This window comes from Bison bison, unplaced genomic scaffold, assembly GCF_000754665.1.
Source record: "Bison bison bison isolate TAMUID 2011002044 unplaced genomic scaffold, Bison_UMD1.0 scf7180017864533, whole genome shotgun sequence".
Classification (NCBI taxonomy): Eukaryota; Metazoa; Chordata; class Mammalia; order Artiodactyla; family Bovidae; genus Bison; species Bison bison.
In genome coordinates, this window is record NW_011495082.1 from 10,743,343 (window position 1) to 10,760,590 (window position 17,248).

The 17,248-nt window shown below is 39.0% G+C and overlaps 1 protein-coding gene across 4 annotated transcripts in view; it reads left to right on the forward strand.

The window, feature by feature from the left end:
• The window catches only part of CAST (calpastatin), a 188,348-nt gene that overhangs the window by 67,865 nt on the left and 103,235 nt on the right, over window positions 1-17,248 (forward strand). For all 4 annotated transcript variants that reach the window (XM_010831956.1, XM_010831953.1, XM_010831955.1 and 1 more), the window contains exon 2: window positions 3,428-3,490. Coding sequence is in view for 3 of the 4 variants with exons in the window: in XM_010831953.1 (XP_010830255.1) it covers window positions 3,428-3,490 (63 nt within the window). In the remaining variant the exon portion in view is untranslated. The remainder of the gene's footprint in view (window positions 1-3,427; window positions 3,491-17,248) is intronic.

Sequence of the window (17,248 nt, forward strand, 5' to 3'; positions counted from 1 at the left end):
TTTATATATATATATATATATCCCTCTCAAACTATTATTTGGAAACTGTGTAATTGTGAGAGATTTTGAGCATTTCAGTGGAAGCAAGTAACTGATGATGTTGGTTAATCTGGAGGACTGCAATTTTGAAATACCAGGGAATCAACTTTATAAACGTTTTATAGTAAGATATCTATCTACCTTTATTTTAAAGAGAAAAGGCTGTCTGCGTGTTTACTGTAGGGTAGATCGTAATGTATGTTTCCCACCTGAGCAAGAACCGAAATGGGACCTTGCGGAGAGCATGGAGCCTTGCCCAAGACAAGAGCGAGTTGTGTGTCTGTATTCTCATTTCTAAAATGGAACTTCACACGTGGTGCTAGTGCAAAGCATCCGCCTGCCAATGCAGAAGACTCAGGAGATGCGGGTTCAGTCCCTGGGTTGGGAAGATCCCCTGGAGGAGGAAATGGCAACCCACTCCAGTATTCTTGCCTGAAGAATCCCATGGAGGAGCCTGGTGGGCTACAGACCGCGGGGTCACAAAGAGTCGGACACGACTCAGCGAGTAAGCACATTTCTAAAATGGAGTAATCATACTTCCTAAAAGTAAATGAGGCTGTATGTTCAGTGTGTATGCTCAAACAGTGGGTATTGTTGTGACTAGATATTACCTATATCTAATCTGAAAAATATATAGAATTGGTGATAAAAATGAATTTGATATCATGGTTCTAAATTTACCAGTTCTGAAAGGAGACAAATTGAATAAATTTGTGTCATGTAGACCCATCCCTCTCAAATTCTCTCTCCAAACACTGAATAATTCTTCTCTTTTGCTCACCTATTATTCTTAAAGCTTATCAATGGCCATCTAGCTCTGACATATATATGTGGGCTTTTAAATGGCTCTTGTTTTTTCAAGATTCATTAATTACTCAATAGCTATTGCTCTCAACTGTGGACAAACTCTTTTTTTTAAAAACACACACCACATCTTCTTTATTCATCATCTGTTGATGGATACAGGTTGCTTCCATGTCTTGACAATTATAAATAATGTTGTAAATGTAAACATGAACATTTTTGTTGTTGCTAGGTTGTGTCCACCTCTTTTGTGACCCTATGGAATATAGCCCGCTATACTCCTCTGTCTGTGCTTCCCTTGTAGCTCAGTTGGTAAAGAATCTTCCTGCAATGCAGGAGATCTGGGTTCAAGTCCTGGGTCGGGAAGATCCCCTGGAGAAGGAAATGGCAACCTGCTCCAGTATTGCCTGGAGAATCCCATGGACAGAGGAGCCCGGTGAGCTATAGTCCATGGGGTCGCATGAGCAGGACACACCTTAGTGACTAAACCACCACCCCCTCCTCTGTCCATGAAGTTTCCCAGGCAGGAATACTGGAGTGGGTTGCCATTTCCTTCTCCAGGGGTGGGCAAACTCTTGACTAGGTCATCTGGGCGAAACAAGCCCTGTAGAGAGCTTCATTCACCAAGCTACTGCAGTCTGCCTGCTTTTCTGTGGGCAGAAATTCATGAGAGGTTTCTGTTTGGGGGAAAGTTTTCCATTTGTGAAAGTGATTTATTTATAGTTTTTATACAAAGAACTACCGCACATGTCTAATATTGCTTAGCCTTCTTATTTTACAAAAATATCTGTTGATATGATTTAAAGAAATATTATCTTGTTTTATTTATCATAGTATGTGTGATATAGTTGGTAAGTCATGTCCAACTCTTTTGATCCCACAGAGTATAGCCTGTCAGGCTCCTCTGTCCACTGGATTTCCCAAGCAAGGATACTGGAGTGGGTTGCCATTTCTTTCTCCAGGGGATCTTTCCAACCCAGGGATCAAACCCAGGTCTCCTACATTGCAGGCAGATTCTTTACCGACTGAGCCATCAGGGAAGCTCTTATCATAGTATAGAGACAATAGATTTGCTGTCAGAAAACCAGCTTTGCAAGCTTTTCTCATTTACTGGGTGTATCTTTTTGTGAAAAGCGCATCACATGACTTTTATTCTTAATTTTTTTTAATCCATGAACTCACGTGAGCATCTTTTTTTGTATCAGATAAAAATATATATGAAAGTTCCTGTAAGTAATAAAAAATGATAAACATTATTATTACTATTATTACTGTTATTGCCATTCTTTTTAATTTGAATAACTTGAGTGACATGCATATCCAGGTTTTGATTCCACTTTAGGGAACATGATGGGGTTTTATGTTTCAATGTAACTAAAGATGATTGGGCTAAGACCCAATAGTGAGCTTTTCATTTTCTTATATTTAGGTTCCTTTTCCCACTTTCTTGCGTATCCCACTTGTATAAGAAATAATTTTTTGTCCCTAATTTTCAGGAACATAAAATATTTTCATTTCTCAAAAAAATTCAAGAATGAGAACTTCCCTGATGGTCCAGTGGTTGGGAGTCTGCCTTTCAGTGCAGGGGGTGAGGGTTTGATCCCTGATGGGGGAACTAAGATCCCACATACTGTGGGGCGACTAAGCACCACCCCAGCAACTAGAGAGGCCACACACCTCACCTGAGACCCAACGCCACCAAAAATAAATAAAATAAATATTTTAAAAAGTACAATAATGTTCATGGCTTCTTTTCTTATCAAACCAAATAGCGTGTAAACTACTTGACACTTTTATATACCACATAAAAATACTTCCTTGCCAACGCAGGAGATGTCAGAGAAGCATTCGAATTGGCTCCCTGGGTTGGGAAGATCCCCTGGAGGAGGGCATGGCAATCCCCTCCAGTGTTCTTGCCTGGAGAATCCCATGGACAGAGGAGCCTTCCTGGCTGCAGTCCATAGGGTCGCAAAGAGTCAGACATGACTGAAGCAGCCCAGCATGCATGCAAAAATACTCCCATTCATCACCAGTGTTCTTGTGAGAAAAATAATTCTGATTTAGGACATAATGAAATCCTAAAGCCATAAATAATGAACGTTGGAGGTATGGGGTTCCCAATGCACGCTTTATCTTTCTGTTTTGGTAAGTAGACAGAACTCCAGAGAATTTCCTCCCTTGAGTTTATGCTGAACTGAGGCTTAAGTAATGGCTTCAGCTCAACATGGTCCTCAGACATCTCATCTCCATGAGGAGCCAAATGTCGCCTATGCTGGCAATTTGGGCTTTGAAATTCCAGGAGGCATTTTGTAGGAGACGAGATGCCGCCTTGGCACCACCATCAGATCTATGTCTGGTTAATTACAGACTTACTTTCTGCATCCCAAATAAATGTCTATAGCTTCCCTTTATTTTTGAAGGCCACCTATGTCAATGGAGAATTATTAACAGTTCTCAGGAGGAAGATTAAAGGTGTCCTTGTTTTTACAGTCTGTGTATTTAGCCCTTTGGGATTAAAGTCACTATTATATAATCTTGTATCACCTCCCTCTATTAAACGTTATCTCTTTTAATATTTTTACAGCATGTCAGTGGAAAAACCAGTGGATCGCCTTCCAAGTCAGGAGAAAAGAAAGGATCAGATGAGGTAATTTCTACAATACTGAATTTTCATTTTCTCCTGTTTTTAAATTGTGAATTCTATCATGAAATAAATAATGAGGTAGCAAATATCTCCTACTAAAATGTTGGCAAATTTAGTTTTAACTAAGAGCTGCTTCAATGCTGTAAGTGGAAATCATTAAAATAAATAAAGTGTTCCTCAGAGAGGAACTATTTCCTCCAGAAATAGTTTTCATTTAGGAGAACTCAGTTATTTAGGGTGTTGTCTCTATAGGAATTGGTGAATCTTAACTGTTTTTTCTGTTTTTTTTTTTTTTTTGAACAAAAACATACAGAAGGGAAACCAAATGCTACTGTTGAAAAGGAAATCTTTTTTTATGAGAGTCATTGTGAAAGAACAGTGATAACCTAGACTAAACCAGTCATTCAGGTTCACAAACAAAAGGGAGAGAAAAAGACTATTTTTATTTGGTTCCATCCTGTGGAAATACTAGTGAAAGCAAGCCTCACTTTCAGATGGGTTGTCTTTGAGTCCGTGAATTTCTCCTTTCACTGAACGATACCCCATTATGTTCACTATCAGCATCGTCTGGTCTCCATGAATGGGTCGTGTGAAAGTGCTAGCCTCTGAGAGGGTCCTAGGCTTGCTTCCTTTTGCTGCTTTTTACATTTTAAATCTCAATGGAATATTCATCTTCATTCAGTAGAAATAATTATCATCATTCATCCCAGTTTGTAAAAGAGCCAGGTCCTGAAAGGTACCTGGAAATTTAAAAAGCATAGAGTAACCATTTTGGTTTTTCTCTCTTATTAACATGCTTCCAGAAATCTAGCTTCTCTTTCTGCTTATTTTCTGCAGTTTTGAAATAGTCCATATATTTCTGTATATTCAGTATGAAGGGAGCCATTATGACTAGATCTTGCTATGAATTCTGCACGAAGGTTTAGTCCTCAGCTGTCTACTATTGTTTCCATTACCAACACCCAAGTCAATATAATTTAGATTATTTCTTACCATGCAAATCTGCAGTGAATATTTTTGTTTCTATGGAAGAAAATTTTCTTTACAAAGTAAAAATAAACTTTTATTAAGGTTTTATCCTGGCTCTTAGTTAAATTATTTAAACTTTTTTTCCATGAGAACAAGCCAACTTTTACTAGCATGAAGATCTATGTACCTAATATCACTCAGTTCCCCTATCAATCCTTCTCTTTAAATATCTTCCCAGATAAGTTATCTACCAAATAGGTTTCCTGTTGAATAAAGAGACAACTATAGTGTCTCTTTATTGTCCAGATCAGGAAATAATGTTTTTAGATGTTATTCTTTATGTTAATATTAATCAAGTTGAAAACATTTGCACAAGAAAGGAAATCTTCCAGTTCAATCAAGTGGATAGTGACCTAATTCTAAGAATCCTAGATCTTAGAGGATTATTCTCAACAATTACGTTTTTATGTGGAAGCTTAAATGTTATGTCTTGAATGTACAGATATCATTGGTTAAGGCAGCAGCTGCTCCCCCAGTGTTAGATCTCTTTTAATATCTGGACTATAAAATGCCTCATTTTCATTTTTATAAAGGGCTTGGGAAAATTGATAAGGAGTCCTGTTATCAGTACAATCAGAGGAGAATTCAAGACTTCTGTGTCTGTGTGATGACTGTGCTTGCAGTTCTTTGAAAGTGAAAGGCTAAGCTTCCATCTCAGGAGAAGAAAGAAAGAATTTTTCTTTTCTTTATCAGCAGTTGAAGCAAGTCTGACTTTGTTTCATAACACGTCTGGGAAATTCAGATTCACAGCTCTTGCGTTTGTGCCAGAACCTGGTCATCTGGGTCTGTTCTGCTCCACCCCAGCTGGCTGACAGAGAGGAGAGCCAGGCTTCGCCCTGCTCCCGTGACATAAATCACTGCAGAGGTTCAGATAGCCTGAGACTGAAGACTGCTTATTATCTCGCCAAATTCTGCCCGTATCTATTTGATAGGGTGGACGGATGTGTAAGTTGAATCATCTAGTGGTCTAGTTATATTTCTAATGTAGTCTGTCTCCAAGGAGTCTCTCATTCCGTATGTCATGGATGACATATTATGGCCCTGGAGACAATTCAAGGAAATCATCCATTAGGCATTATTTTTACTCTATGTTCGTGATTATAAAACCACGTGCAGTCTGGACTTGTCATCTGCCCTGCCTACCATCTACAACCAGTTACTATCGTCTTCAGATTACTAGGGAAAGATTTCCTAAAACTGATTCTTTCGCACAAATGCTTTCTTATCTGCTGTTCTGTTGAACAAGAAGTAAGATTAAGAAGCTTATTGGGGGGGTTTGGTTATCCATTTTCAAACTAGCATCTACCTCCAAAGAGTAAACAGCTTGTTGTCCCCAAGCATATGCAAACATACTAGTTAAGCTTCCAAGGACTAAGCCAGGCCTTTGAAATAAAGTCAGTTTGAAAATGTGCTTTCTCTGCTCAGGGATACTTCTCCAGTGCCTTTCATTTGGAGGTGCAAGAAAAAGGGTACAGAGAAGGGCTTCGGGAAGATTTAACCAGGATTGAAAATGATTAGGATCAGACAAGAACCATTATGATATTGTCATAGGCAAAACTACCTGGGGATGAATGCAGCTGTGTGAATTTCAGAGTTCTTTCTCTTCTGCTGCCATAAATGGTTTTTATTTATCTTGAATATTACTCCTATACACCCACTAAGTGATCCTAGGATGTCTGCAGTTATTTTAATAGACTATTGCAACTAAAATATCATTTGTCATGTTGCATTTGCAGTATAAATGCTTGAGGATGGAGTTGAGTAAGTTTCTTTGAAAATGTATGTTTTGTTTTTTGTGACAATTGTTAAGAACTTAAGTTCTTCTCAGGTGTAGAGGAACTGTAAGACCAAAAGTTGAATGGACTAAAAAAACCAAAGATAAAATGACTACAGAGTAGGAAAGAGAAAAATGAAAACATTTAGCAGCACCTTTAAATACAGTGGAACAAAGTTGTCTTTCCAAACCTGCAATCAAATCTATTTAAAGTGTTTGACTGACACATCTGACCACCCTGGGGGAGTGTGAGCATCTTAGCAGCATATTTCCGTGACGTCCTGAGAAATAGAATTTAAGACATGGGATGCACACGATCTCACAGAGCCTGTTTTAAGGACTTCAGATTTAATGATGGATATATTTTTATAGGTAAAGAAAGGGAGATGTATAGAGTCTAAACTGCTCCTTGAAGGTATTTGATAAATTCTCTGTACCATAACAGCTTTCGTGGTATTCTTTCCCTCAGTGTGTTTACCTCTCCTGCTTCTAAAGTCCATGAATTACTCCAACATTTTAAAATTTCTTTCTAACATATTTTTTCTCTTGATGAGATTAGTCTTTTTTAATTGCAAAAGTAATATGTACTTGTGAAAAGCAAAAGTATTTACCCTGTCTTACCACTTAAGTTATCACTGCTGCTACAAAATTTTGTGTGTACTCTCAAATCATTGTGATGATATTATATGTTCATAGTTATTATATATACTGATTTTCGTAGCTTTTAAATAATGATGCAACTCTTACATATCATTATAGAAACGTATTTCAATATGTTTCTTCTAAAGAAAATTTAGAAGGTATCAACAATTTTAAAGAAATAAACACTGTCATCTAGAATTCCAGCCCTACAGAAATGGCCACTATTTCTATCTTTGAGTATTTTCCTTCATCTTTTTTCTATGTGTGTTCATGTTAGTCACTTAGTCTTGTCCTACTCTTTGCGATCCCATGGACCACAGTCCACCAGGCTCCTCTGTCTATGGAATTCTCCAGGCAGGAATACTGGGATGGGTAACCATTCCCTTCTCCAGAGGATCTTCCCAACCCAGGGATCTAACCTGGGTGTCTTGCATTGCAGGCAGATTCTTTACCATCTGAGGCACCAGGGAAGCCATATTTTATGTTTAAGCTGAGATAACAAAGGAACATTACTAGACTAAAAGGGCCTAGACTAAAGATGATAAACAATGTGCTTTGTGATAGATAAATATTTTCCAGTTGAGAGGAGTCATCATTGTGTGTGGCTTTTAAATACATGGGGTTTTCCAGGTGGCGCTAGTGGTAAGAATCTGCCTGCCAAAGCAGGAGATGTAAAAGATGCTGGTCCCACCGAGTTGGGAAGATCCCCTGGAGAAGGGAATGGCAACCCACTTCAGTGTTCTTGCCTGGAGAATTCCACAGACATGGAGCCCACTAGAGGAGCCTGGTGGGCTACAACCCATGAGGTCACAAAGAGTCGGACATGACCGAGCGACTAACACTTCCACTTTTAAATACATAGAAAATCGTATTTAAGTACCTTGGCATTTCACATAATATTTAATCTGGTTATTATTTGGTGCTGTGTGTTTGAGAGAGGAAAACAAGTTTCTTGTTAACAAGTTTTCTGGGACAGTGTTCCTGCCAACAAGTGATAAAGCCGTCCTTAGCAAATTCTGGAAAAGTGCCACAGCAAATGTTATTTTAGGGGGTGTTAAGTCATTACAATCTCTTGTCCACTTTAATTGTGGGGACTTGATTGTGCTCGACAAGTTCATGTCCCAGTGCCAAGAAGGAGGCAACTCTGAAAATGTGCCCCAAGGGCAGTCCCCATCTGTATTATCTGGAGATCCAGAACTCTGCTGGGTGTCCGATTTGAAAGGCTAAACTCGCTAAAGGAAGTTCCAAAATCCTTTTCAATTGCAGTTTCCAATTTTTTTTAATTCTAAATTTTTATTATTTTCCAATTAACTAAAATATTTTTAAGATAATTTATTTTTCAATGAAGGCATATGGATGGTGATTTTCTGCATCTGTGTGGATCTCAGCATGCTTTTCTGCTGGCCTCACACAAGGTGCTACTACAAAATTGTATGTTTTGGGGTAACAGTTCTGTTCCCTTAAAATATTCTACCTGTTGCTCCATAGTTTTCTGACTTTTTGTGCTATAGAAAAGATGTCTGAGGCAGCCTAATTGTTATTTATTTTTAGAGAACTTGTTTTTCCTGCTTTGGTGCATTTGTGATTTCTTTTTCTTTTATTCTTACAATTTAAAAAATTGCCAGGATGTGCCTACATGTGTGTTTTTCTATTAATTTTTTCCTAGAGTGTCTATTATGTAATTATCGGTCTTATTTCAGTTTCTTTTTAACCATACATATAGTTCTGAGATCAGACATTCATTAGGCACCTGCCTCAGTTTTCTCTTTGACCTTCACCTTTGTATTCTGCTAGAGTTTCTGAACTTTATCCCCCATATTTTTATTTCTGTCATTTAAATTCTGCTCCTTGAAACTTCCAATACAGGTTTAAATTTTGCCTTTTCCCCTGTTGCATTGTACCCCTCTCTAATCCAGTCTTCCTGCCCTCTCTCTCTGTTTCACTCTGTTATTTTCCCATCTCCATCTTCTCTGTGTCTGTGGCTCTCTACCTGGCTTTCACGGGGGCAATGTCATCTCGTTTCCTATTAAGGATGCAGACAGTCTTCTGAAATTTTCTTCTTGTAGTGTATCATTTTATGAGATTTACTGTCTCAGTCTTCAGGAAAACGGCATCTTTCTTGACTGTTTTCCTTCTTCTCACTTATCTGATTAAATGTCTTTTTTTGGAACTCAGGCAAGGCCTAGGAGGCCAAAGTTTTTCTGCAAACCAGAGGCAGTGGAGGATGTGGTGAGGGGGTGGGAGGTGGTCTTTTCCGGGAAGCCTCCACAGGGTCCTGCTCAGTTACTGTCAGGGTGGAGATTTTACCTCAGTTTTGGCAATTCCCTGACTTCCTTTGTTGTTGAGTCAAATTCCAGCCTCTTCTGTGAGAAGATGATTAGAAAACTGCTGTCGAGATTATTTTGTAGTAGCAATTCCCGGAGTGGTCTCCTAATGACTCTCTTTCACGTCTTGAATCCAGTCTCCCCTTTTCTAGCCTCCTTCGGGTATAACCTGTGAAGTAGGCCTTCACTGCGGACTCTGTTCTGTTTATTAACTGTGTGTAGCTCCTCATGAGTTTCACCAGAAGGGCTTGAGGTGTAGGGCTTCAGGAGCATTCCATGTCGCCTCTTTTCTGGAATTTCTCTGACTGGTTTCCGGTGCGTGTGCCTCGTTCTGTGCGTGTGTTCATGACGTGCTTTAGGTACTGCTTGCGCCTCAGCGCCTGATACTTGTGTACGCACGTAATAGAGTTTGTGTTTTCTTACGTGGAGCCTGCCATATGGGTCTTCGCCAGCCATCTATGGATTTAAGGTCAAAACCTACGGTTAGAATACCAGCCATTATGTAGCCATTCAAACAGCCTGTTTATCGGAAGACATGTTTTCAGGTTGAATTCTGAGAAAAACACAGGGAGTTTCTCAAATTCAGGACAAAAATTCTTTGCCGTCTTGAGACCACTGTAAGAGCATCTTCTTTCTCATGTGCCGTGGGAGCGCTGAAAAGCTCCCCAGTTAGCCCGCCCCCAGTCCACGGTGCCTAAAGAGGCAGCACTCTGTAGTTGCTGAGAGCAGGCCCTGGAGTCCCAGTGTGTGGACTTGTCCCCAGCTCTGCAACCTCCTAGCTGGGTGTTCTTAGGCAGATTCCTTTGCCTCCCTAAGGGTACCTTTCTCATGTGTCCATGGAGACAGCGATAGGTTCTACATGAGTTTATGTGAAGATCAATGAGACCAAGCAAATGAAGTGTCTAGAACAGTGCCTGGGACATGCGACGGTGTTAGCTGCTATCACGGTTATTATTATTACTACTGTTATTACTTTTACTAGCCAATGAGGAGAACTTGTTTGGCAATAAAGGTAAGCCCCTTATTGCTTTAGAGCCAGGACTCAAATTCTTTTGTTGACTATATATTGCCAAGCCTTTCCCATTAAAAAAGGAAGGAAGTTTGGTAGTTCATTAAGCTTAGTAGTCTTTCTTTGTTTCAAAACAACTCTGTTAACACCCAAAAATATATGCCAGTTGCTAGAAAATACAGTCCCTCTGTAACCAAGAACATGAAAATAATTTGCTGTTAAATTAAGAATCTGTGATATACAAAATGTTATCTAAGTAGTAGTGAGTGACTAATAAAAATAGTTATTATTGCACTTCAGAGTAATGAGCCTAACTGCGTAAGATCTTAGGTCCTACCAAAATTGTCTCTGAAGACTATACCTTATAGCATAGGGAATTAGAATAAAAGTTAAAAAAAAAATCAAAGGAATTGAATAGAAGTTACATTTCTTGGCTTTAGAATAGATCTTAAGTCCTGGAAACCCGAGGGACAAATCAATTAAATATTAATCCTGAAATACACTGTTTTAACATTTATATCTTTTTCAGTCTTCTCTCTAGACTTTATTAGCTTCTAAAAGATAATGGAATGACTGATTCAGAAGGGAGGATGACCTAAAATTGTGCCCACAGCAAGAAACCTTTATCATTTAAGGACTGAATATGTATGATTCTTGTCATAAAGTCAGTAGTATTTTATCATATACCAATGTACATAATAACTTGTTAAGACCTTCCAAAAACAGTTCACTTGTGAAGTCAAAATCTCTTAGCAAGTTGACATCATAAATTAGTCTTTTATATTTCAATCCGCATTATTACAGAACCCTTAGTAAATGTATAGAGCGCTGTTCATTTCAGTTCAGTTCAGTTGCTCAGTCGTGTCCAACTCTTTGTGACCCCATGGACTGCAGCACGCCAGGCCTCCCTGTCCATCACCAACTCCCAGAGTTTACCCAAACTCATGTCCATTGAGTCAGTGATGCCATCCAACCAGCTCATCCTCTGTCATCCCCTTCTCCTCCCACCTTCAATCTTTCCCAGCATCAGGGCCTTTTCAAATGAGTCAGCTCTTCACATCAGGTGGCCAAAGTATTGGAGTTTCAGCTTCAGCATCAGTCCTTCCAATGAACACTCAGGACTGATTTCCTTTAGGATGGACTGGTTGGATTTCCTTGCAGCCTAAGGGACCCTCAAGAGTCTTCTCCAACACCGCAGTTCAAAAGCATCAATTTGTTAGTATCATAAAAATTTATTTTAAACTTTGTTCCTCATCTCCTAGGACATTACATGAGATTATGCAATATTTCTCAAGTTTAAGCATGCCTGTGAATCACCTGGACATAGTATGAAAAATTCAGACTCCTGGGCCCAGATCAGGGTGAGATCAGGCTTTCGGTATTTTTCCCAGTCACTCAGGTGACTCTTCTGACGGTGGTCTTCTGAGCACTTTTCGAGTAACACAGATAATTCTTACAGATCTCATAATGCAGTTCCTGGAAAATATGAGCTTTTCTTCCTTTTTTTCCTTTCTCATTTCCTTTTCTTTTTGAAATGCCTGCCCACCCCACCCCATCCCTCAGCCGTCTCCTGTCTCCATGTCCTGGGGACAGCGTGGCTCTGAAGCACATTGAGGGCACTGTGGTTTCAAGGAGTCATTGGACCAGATGGGGAGGCTTTGGTTGCAAGGGAGAAATGCAAAAATGCAAACCCTATTTCTTCCTACTTCTCCTAGGACCTCGTTTCTTAACTCTTCCCTCATTCCTTTTGTTATTGTTGTTTTTGAGTCACTAAGTCGCATCCCATTCTTTTTTTTTTCTTTTTACTCCTTATTTAATGACTCCTCTTTAGATGACATTTCAGTTTAGTCTTCCTCATCATGAACTATTTTAAAATATTTCGTTTGAAGCTGCTCAAGCTTCCATTCCATCTTCCTTTTTAACCCTCACTGCCAAAATTCTTGGTTGAAATTATTGAAGAAGCGAGTAGGGAGAAAGAAGAGAGAAACTAAAAGCAAATGTTAATAAATGGCTGCCTGAAGTAGGTAGGAAGGAGACACCAGTGAACGAGTCAAAGAAGCAGCAACAAAAGGGGTGGGGGAGCCTGGATGTTGCCAGGTCATGGGTGGGAAGGCTGGAAGGAGCACCTAGGCTGAGGATAGACCCGGGACTGGGGGCTGAGGGAGCTTTCTTGTTTGGAGACTGGGATATCGTCGGTTCACTTGAGAGCTATTTCTGTTACGAGCCAGAGGCTGCTGAGTCAGTGGAGATTTGGCACCGATGACTCTTTTCCTCCAGTGTACGTGCCTTTATAGTGAGCATCAGATAAAACAAAAGAAAAGAAAAAGTTTAAATCAGTGTTTATCTACACAGAAAGAGATAAGTGTTGCCATGTGTCACATGGTACAGATTTCTTGGATTGCTTGCCAGGTGTTTATAGGTAAATGGATTCATTTATCAATTGACCAATATCAAATAAGAAAGACATGATTTGGGAAGAGCTCAGAAATGAATTCTACACATATGTTTATCTTAATCATTAGGACTGTGGGCTTCGTTGTTGGTTTTTCACATTAAGGTGGGCACCCCTGTTCTCTTTATTTTTCAAATCAAGTCTCTGATTCCTAAGCGATCTAATTTGAGCTCAAAGTACGTAATGTTTGGACTTCAGCACCTTCCAGAAATATATCACTCTGAAGTCTGCAAAGTACAGTTTCAAAGAAAACACTTTTTGTACAGGAAACAGAGAGCTAAAGTGATCTCATGTTCACATTCCAATTTTGGTTTCACTGAGTGCTTGGGATAAAAATTACTTCTCTGAATGCAATATTGTTACTTTTTTTTTTTCCTGCTTACCTTCTTAAAACACTGAGTTTACTCAGTCAAGTCTGAAACCATGCATCTCTTTCCCAGAAAAATGAAAGCTGACAAGAAAGTTGAATGACTAATTTTTAAAATATTGCATTAAAAAAATAATGAGGGTTCCTTGTACCAGCTATATGATGAGAGATTGCTGAACTATTTGTTAGATAGGATCTGGTGATACCTGCCTAACTTTAAAAATAGGATTCAGGGGACACCCAGTGGTTAAAAGGAGGAAATTCCTCCTGAGGTGCAGTGTTCAGTTAGAATAAGTATTTCTTGTCTCAGCAGTCAAAATGTTGATACATTGCTGATTTTGTCTTTCTGAATAAGCATATGTTAGCTGTATGTGTGTGCTTTAAGAAGAAAGGGACTTGGTTTTGACATTTATATGAATTTTCTTCAAGTATTTGAAAACTTACAAATTATAAGGTTAGAAATGTTAGAAATGTGATTAAACTTTTCTTTTAATGAAGACATAATAATATTAATAAATGAGAAATAAGCAACCCAGAGTCATAAATAAGAAAAACAATTAAAATTTTTGACCCAGAAATTCCACTTCTAGAAATTTGTTTCAAATACATAATCAGAGGTGTACTTGATGCCTGTGTACAAAGTATTAACCATAGCTTTATTTACAGTGATAACAAACTAGAGAAACAAACATACAGCTTTAATGAACTGGTGACGTTAACAGCACAAAAATAGTGAGTAAGGTATCTTTAACACCATGCTTTCAAGAACATTTAACAATGGAGGAAAATGTTTATGATAGGTAAAAAACGATGATAAAAGACCAGTAATTCCATGTATTTAACAAATTGTGTATATTTTGATTTGCATAAAAATAGAAAAATAACTGAATGTGGTTGTCTTGATTGGCAAGATTTCGAGTAATTTGTATTCTCTTCTTTATACTTTTCTCTTTATTCTAAACTTTTTTTTTTCATTAGAGGGAGAAGAATAATAAACAGCATAGATAATAAAAGGATAATGGAAGAAAATGTTTTAACAATGATCAAAGCTAAATCTGTGAATCTATCTGCTTAGACCTTAAAGGGAGAAATGTTTTATGTGCCTTTTTCCTTTGGAACCTTCAAGAGATGTTTCCAGAGTAAAGCTGCTGCTGCCACCCTTTGTGTGTGTGTGTGTGTGAGTGTGTGTGTGTGTGTGAGTGTGTGTGTGTGAGTGTGTGTGTGCACACGCGTGTATACACACATGTGTTGGGCTAGAAGGGCACTTCTTATATACGGACAGAGAATCAGGATTTAAGCACTAAGGCTGCATGGAGAGCAAGGATTGTTAATTATTTTTAGTTTATGTTCCTTTTGAAATCCAATGAAAACTGATTGTTTTCTCTGAAAAATGACACATGTATATGAATAAAAGAATTTTTTAAAAAGTGACATACAACTTACATAGGTTCAGAGATACACACCATCCCTAACTGGGACGGGGGAGGAATCTTATTGAGTAGCTATGTTTAGGAGGTATCATCTAATATTTTCCCAGTTGGATTAGTGTTGATGTCTGAAATTCCACCAGTAGCAACTTCCTTAACCTCTGAAGTAAGGATTGCCTTCCTGTGCATCCTCTTTTAAATTGTAGATATTTGTAGGAGGGATAATATATTAATTATTAACATCTCGGTGAGAAGTAGTTTAATAAGAGAGAAAGCAAATTATGTAAACACTATCTTTATAGATTTGATAAAGGTAGTAAAGAACTAGTGATCATTTGATATTGAACATATGTAGGGGTTACACACACACACCTTACAACAACCCCCATTCTCCTAATGAGAAAATTGAGGCACAACTTGATTAAATAACCTGTCCAAGGTCACACAGTTATATAATAGTGGACCCCAGGATGGAACTCATTTTCCAGAGTCTATACTCTTAACTCGGAGAAGGCAATGGCACCCCACTCCAGTACTCTTGCCTGGAGAATCCCATGGACGGAGGAGCCTGGTGGGCTGCAGTCCATGGGGTCGCTGAGGGTCGGACACAACTGAGCGACTTCACTTTCACTTTTCATTTCATGCATTGGAGAAGGAAATGGCAACCCACTCCAGTGTTCTTGCCTGGAGAATCCCAGGGATGGGGGGGCATGGTGGGCTGCCGTCTATGGGGTCGCACAGAGTCGGACACGACTGAAGCGACTTATCAGCAGCAGCATACTCTTAACTAGTATCCAAAACTGTTTATAAAGTTATCTATTTAAAAAGGTCTACCTAATGCCAACTCCATAGACTTTCTTAAGGCTGTTGTCAGTTTTTGTAACTCACTTCTCTGACTCTTCATTGCCGTCTTTCTTCCTCATGCCCTCTTTTTACTCAAAAGATCTTTAAGCGAGGTTAAATCATTCCATTCCCTTGGCTCTAAAATGTAAGGGAGTGTAAGGACAGCTTCGCCCTCCTGGTGGACAGGAAGTGGGGCCCCAGGGAAACTGAGTCCCAGCACAAGTGGAGTGGGAGAAGAAAGCATCCTCCCAACCCCCTGTCAGTGCGGCCACCTCGGATAGAGAGACCTGAGCTAGACCACCCCCAGGCCTTCTGCCTGGAGACCATGCATGGCGCTGAGGAATTGGGAAACAACTCCATGCTGGCCACCATAACGTGCGTTACTAAGACTGCTGTGGACGGGATGATTCATTCAGTGAGTGAATTTCTGTGTAATAGGTTATGAGTTGATCTTAGGGCTTATCATTGTGACCTATTAAGCAGTGTTTCTCAGGGGACTAACATAGCCTATTTACTGAACTGCATTTGGGGTAACACCATTTATACATGTTTCTGTAGTGAAAGCAACTTGTATTTGTCCGTAGACTACTTACAACCATGGTGTAAAAGAACATTTGTGAATAAAAGTCACAGGCTTATAATTGCTAGTATTGGGGAATCTGTCTCCTTGGAAAGAATCTTTTTCTAGATACTATTTTCCAATAAATCATGTGTTTTCATGTGGAAGCACAATATTTGCTTTTCATTTTATGGGATGACTTAACTAAAGGAACTGACTTGTCAACAAATATGGCAAAACATTTTAATGAGAGTCCTTATGCTGAAAAATACTACATTTCATCAAGCCTAAGACACCACTGATCTAAAAATGCACTGATTAGAAAATGCTAAGAAAGAAAGAAAGATGACTATCAACTAATCTCTGACCAAAGCTTTATATTGATTTTAAGATGCATCAGTATGCAATAGGAAAGCAAATGGTGACTTAAAATCAATAAAACAAAATTCAGTAGTAACTTGAAAACTTATGTAATTACGATGTCCATTGTTCAAATAATTCTGAAACTAATTTCACTTTTGCATTCAGTTCACGAAACTGTTTCATATCCCCCTTTGATATTTTTTTCATTAAAATCGTGATTTTTCATTTTGATAGCCCTCCCATATTTATCAGATATGAATCTGATTAACTTCCGGTAGTTTCAAACACTTAAATTGACATTCAGAGGATGAATATTTGTTTTGCTTTTAAGGATAATCAGATAATGTGTTGCAGACCATTCAACATACAGGATTTTTAAAATAGCTTAAGCAATTATTTGAGTATTCCAGCTACCAAGGAGCTTCCCTGGTGGCTCAGTGATAAAAAAAAAAAATCTGCCTGCCAATGTAGGAGGTGCACGTTTGATCCCTGGATCAGAAAGAGGCCCTGGAGAAGGAAATGGTAACTCACTGCAGTATTCTTGCTTGGGAAATCTCACAGACAGAGGAGCCTTGTGAGCTACATTCTATGGGGTTGTAAAGAGTCAGACAGGACTTAGCAACTGAGCACACAGGCACACCAGCTACCAAGTTAAACCTTTGAGTGTTCATTTAATACAAAAGTTTTGTCTTGTGGACTCTGTGGGGGAGGGAGAGGGTGGGAGGATTTGGGGGAGTGGCATTGAGGCATGTGAAGTGTCATGTGTGAGGCGGGGTGCCAGTCCGGGTTCGGTGCACGGTGCTGGATGCTTGGGACTGGTGCGCTGGGACGGCCCGGGGGGATGGTGTGGGGAGGGGGGAGGGAGGAGGGTTCGGGATGGCGAGCACGTGTATACCTGATATTTAAAAAAAAAAAAAAAATTAAAAAATTAAAAAAATTAAAAAAAAAAAAAAAAAAAAAAAAAAAAAAAAA